At 42.1% G+C, this 5,000-nt stretch overlaps 1 protein-coding gene across 2 annotated transcripts in view; it reads right to left on the reverse strand.

The window, feature by feature from the left end:
• LOC125045589 overlaps window positions 1–5,000 on the reverse strand; it is a 12,770-nt gene that overhangs the window by 159 nt on the left and 7,611 nt on the right. For both annotated transcript variants that reach the window (XM_047642943.1, XM_047642944.1), the window contains exons 2-3: window positions 2,737–3,006; window positions 1–2,115 (exon numbers count right to left, since the gene is read on the reverse strand). The exon at window positions 1–2,115 is cut by the window's left edge and continues 159 nt beyond it. In XM_047642943.1, the coding sequence (XP_047498899.1) occupies window positions 616–2,115; window positions 2,737–2,988 (1,752 nt within the window). In that variant the 5' untranslated portion in view covers window positions 2,989–3,006 and the 3' untranslated portion in view covers window positions 1–615. The remainder of the gene's footprint in view (window positions 2,116–2,736; window positions 3,007–5,000) is intronic.

The raw sequence follows: 5,000 nt of genomic DNA on the forward strand, positions 1-5,000 counted from the left end.
GCTATCATTTAAAATTAGCCCATCCCTATACTTACTTGCATTAGACAAAATTAAAAATTATTTTCCTGTCAATGGTTACCGTCATTCATTATGAAAATACCCCAACCCACTAGATATTTACAAAAGACAAAATATGTTCCATCCCAATGAAATTTAATTCTGTCTGTTATAAAGACAAGGCACCAAATGCTCAGGAATCACAAACAAAATGAATTCCATCTACAAGGAAGACTAAGTACTTGGGTATTCGTTTGTATAACAGACAAAGACTTCACAAGAACATCCCAGTTGGTAATATTTCTGCTCTGGTGTCTGGTGAAAGCATTGTAAAATTAGAATAACCATATATCTAAATCTGTAATTTTAAGTCCCAAAGTGTTGAACCATATATTACATCTTACGGTATTATGTTAAGCATATTTTAACAAAATTAAAAACTAAAAGACAAAAGAAAAGAAAACAACTGACATCAAGACTCCATCCAAATAAAGAATATGACCTGTGGACGAGTTTTGCAAGACTACGCAATCAGCATAAGATTATAAACAGAAAACAGAATATGGAAAATACGTTGTGATTGCCTCTGTTGGATTTAGCCAGTCTGTCGTAAGAACTTCATAGTTTCTTTTTAAGCGTGAAGGATTTAGGCCTTGCACCAAGACCACGAAAGGATGTGCTTGAAGACTGACACTGCAGATCCTGATTTTTTTGAGCGCTCTTGCTCTCTTGACATTTTCCATGTCTTCTCCAATGCATCCTCAATGTTCTTCTAAACCTATGTGCACTAGGTTCTTTACCAAGGAATCCCTTGGATGTGATCTCTTCATAGTATCCCGTTTCGCTGTTGAGCTTCTGGAATGTAGTGAGAATGGCCTTTCTTGGGTCCATATGCGTAAATCTGAAAGAATGTGCATTTGAATTATTTTGATTCATGGGGATGACCTTGAGATGATTATTTTTTTTTAGGTCCGTGAATGAGATGGGGTTATTTGCTGCTGCTGTTTTGGAAGAGGAATCGTTGGACGTTGAGGTATGTCTTGGGGTCGAGGTTTCCAAAGATGGACTGTTTGTGGGTGCGGAGCTATCTGATGCTGAAGCATTTGTTAATCCAAATTCTTTGGATAGGATCTTCTGGAAGTAATTTACATCACTTCTGAGCATCTGGAGAGAAGTAGTAATTGTTAATGGAAGGTCTAAATGAGAAATTCCAAAATTGAAAGATTCTCCTGGTGTTGATGCTTTGGAAAAAGTCTCATTTGTTGAGACCATATTTGTGATGGGGATTTTCAAAGGAGAACTTCTATTCTGTGTCAAGACTATTTCTGTATTTGATTCTTTCACTACAGAACTCAGATTGTGCATTCCCGAGGATTCAGTGGTGGAGGTTTTTGAAATGGTTAATAACCGCAGATCATTTACAATCGAGCTGATATTAATGTCATTTGGCAGAGATCTAGAGGCTGAATTAGGCTCGTTGCACTTCAAAAGTTCTGGAATTTGGCTCCTGTCTCTTGGATCAGCTTTCGGTGCCGAAGGTGTCAAGTCAGAGGCAAACGTGAAGCCCTTGAATAAATACTCCGTGTGCCATACACATCCATTAGACTGACCACTAGATACAGTAGGGTTGTTTATTGGCAGCTCAAAACAGGGTGGTTGATCAAACGCGTTCTTGGTGACTGAAGACTCAGGTCTTGCTAAAGTTACCTTGTCCCTTCCACAAGAGGTTGGGGACACGTTACCCAGTGTTGACTTCGCTTGTCCAAATCTAAATAATGACAGTGCACTAGCAGATGCAGAGGAAGAAGCTGATCCCGATGTGTCGTCTTTGGCAAAAAGGAAACGTCCAGCATTGGGAGAAGTAAAGGCAGATTTATTCACAATACTTGAGGAGTCTCTTTTCGTTTGCTCCTTGTAGCGCTGCTCCTCGAAGGATAAACCGGAAATGAACATCAAAGAGAACTGCAATCTTTCAGGTGCCTCTGCACGACGAAGCAGTAATTTATTGCTTTTGCGATTTGGGGATGAAAGAGCTGCAGAGTTCCTGAGAGGAGTTTGTTTTCCATTCAGAGAACTAGTGAAGTGACCAGTAGAACCTTTAGACTTTGCCTGAATCTTCTGGAAGAACAAGGAAATGTATGAAAAAAAAGAAAAAAAATATATACATACACATATATATTGTACCATCTTATGTATATATCCCATTCAAAACAAATGGATTACAAATATAAAACTGTTAACCCTTAATCTCTCTCTCGACATGTGTGTATAAGTATAGGTATATGTATTTATGTATATATGAATATGTATGTGTGTGTGTGTGTGTGTGTGTGTGTGTGTGTGTGTGTGTGTGTGTGTGTGTGTGTGTGTGTGTGTGTGCGTGTGTGCATATATACATGCATGCATGCACACACACACACATATATTAATATATGTGTATATATATGTACATGCATGTATAAGTATATATGTATATCTATATATATGTATGTGTATATATACGTATAGAAATATATATGGAGGTATACATATATACATTATATACGTGTATATATAATGTATAGAAATATATATATGATATATATGTATATATATGTATACATATATATACATGTATATATGTGTATATATGTATATATATATGTATATAAGTATGTATGCAAATATGCACACACACTCACGTGCGCACGTACACACGAAAGTAAAGGTTAAAGGGCTTCATGTACCAGACTGACTCACCCTATCAGAGCGCTTCAAGGTTGATATCACACTGAGAGCAACGAAGTTGACAGGCAATTCTGAGATCGATGTGCCTCTGTAAGGACATCTGCAGAGGGGACAGTGCCAGGTGCCCTTGGACTCCAGTTTGCACAGGCACTGCCGGCAGAAGGTGTGGCCGCATTTTGGAAGGATTAGTGGATCCTGGATGCCTGCTGCAAATAATTCCCAGCACAGGCTGCAAGTGACCGCTGTTTGAAAGTCGCTGGTCATTCTTTCATTGTTTCGAAGCTGAGGAGAAAAAAAATATATATTGTGTTTACACTGTTAATGTATTTGTATGCTAAATTATAATTAGCAAGATAATGAAACGAATGACATGTGTGATATGGTAGTGCTTTTAAAAATGGAAAAGGAAAGTACTTGTAACTGAAAGAAAAAAGGAACTGACTCTGAATAAACGGATGAAACTAAACTCTTTCAATGATATGATGGCTCCACCTCCTGGGGTTCCTCCGAGCAAGCCTCCCTGCAGCATTCCTTGCCACACCCTGCACATCTTGGCAGATCTGATCGACTTCCTTCAGCCACGAGTTCCGTGGCCTTCCACTTGGTCTTTTCCAGCCTGGGTCAACCCTCTCAGAGATGACCCGATAAGCCGGATCATCCTCAGGAAAACGAGCCACATACCCATAGAGATGAAGTTGGCACTCTCGTACAGACTGGTAATAGGTCTTGAATCAGTCTCTGATTGGACACATGGTCCCTCCAGGTATACCCCCATATATTCTGCAAAGACACTTAGTACCACAAGACGGGCCTCTGAAGAGCCTGATCTTAGTCCTCGTACCGACAGCACCAAATACTCCTATTAAGTGAGTCCATAACGCAATAGGCCAGACCGAGTCGAGTGACTGAACCTTTGTGGCTCTACACTACACTCCCAAGATAAGTGAAACTATCCAAGATCTTTATAGTGTTAAGTGAGTCCATTACGCCATAGGCCAGACCGAGTCGAGTGACTGAACCTTTGTGGCTCTACACTACACTCCCAAGATAAGTGAAACTATCCAAGATCTCAATGCTCTCACCACAGGCATGCACAGACTGAACATTGGCATCAAACAAGTCCCCAAATTCCTGAACTGTGGTCTTAGTCCAGTTGACTGAGAGTCCCAACAGCTTCGCCTCCTCATGCAGCACCTCGAGAGCTGTTTCCAGGACCTCCAATGTCTCTGCTAGAATCATTGCATTATCGGCAAAGTCAATGTTTGTGACCTTGATTACCAAATGATGCCCTACAAGAACTACAGTCCCCGGCACGGCCAAATATACAGTCCATACAAGTATTGAAAAGGATTGGGGCCAGGACACATCCCTGCTTCACCCCGGCAGACACCGGGAAAAAGGTAGAGATCCCCCCCCCCCCCCCCACACACACACACACTTGACAGCACTCTCGGTATCTGTATACAGGCCAGACAGCAAACCAATAATCCCAGGTGGGATCCCACAGACACCCAGTAGACTACAAAGACTCTCCCGGTGCACTGAGTTGAAAGCCTTCTTGAGATCAACATAAGCTTCAAGCATACCTTGTTGAAAGTCAAGTCAGCCTTCCACAAGGACACGGTCTACAGTTGACTTCATGGGTGTAAAACCAGACTCCTCAGGTCTTTGTGCTTGTAAAAGGTGGTTATGAACTCATGTCAAGAGCAGATGAGTGAGGACCTTGCCTGTGCAATGTAATACCTCTGTAGTTGCCACAGTCCCCTTGGTTTCCTTTCCCTTTCCAGATTCTGATGACCAAGCCCCTTTTCCAGTCAGGAGGAATGGTACCAGTCTCTCAAATGGCAGTCAGGAGGAATGGTACCAGTCTCTCAAATGGCAGACAGGACTGCATGCAAGCCACAGATCATGGCTCTTCCACCCGCCTTCAACAACTCCACAGCAAACCCACAGACACCAACAGCCTTTCCACTCTTCAGCCTAGAGACTGCCATTCTCACATCTTTGGTGGAAGGTGGTGCCTCACTGATTAGTGGATCATCCACTAGTGGCTGTGTGCCAGCCAAGAGGATTTGAGAAATTGGGGGATCTACCCTATGCAGTTGCCCAAAGTACTCAGTCCAGCTCACCCAGCTCCACCGTCTCCAACACATTTTGACCTCTGCCCTCACAGAGCCCAATTGAGAGATGGACTTCGACCGGAGTTTCCTCAGAGAACGGAAAGCATGTCAAAGGTCATTTTGGGCAACATGACCTTCCAACTCTTCCGTGATGCC

The sequence above is a fragment of the Penaeus chinensis genome, chromosome 37 (genome assembly GCF_019202785.1).
Source record: "Penaeus chinensis breed Huanghai No. 1 chromosome 37, ASM1920278v2, whole genome shotgun sequence".
NCBI classification, from domain to species: domain Eukaryota; kingdom Metazoa; phylum Arthropoda; class Malacostraca; order Decapoda; family Penaeidae; genus Penaeus; species Penaeus chinensis.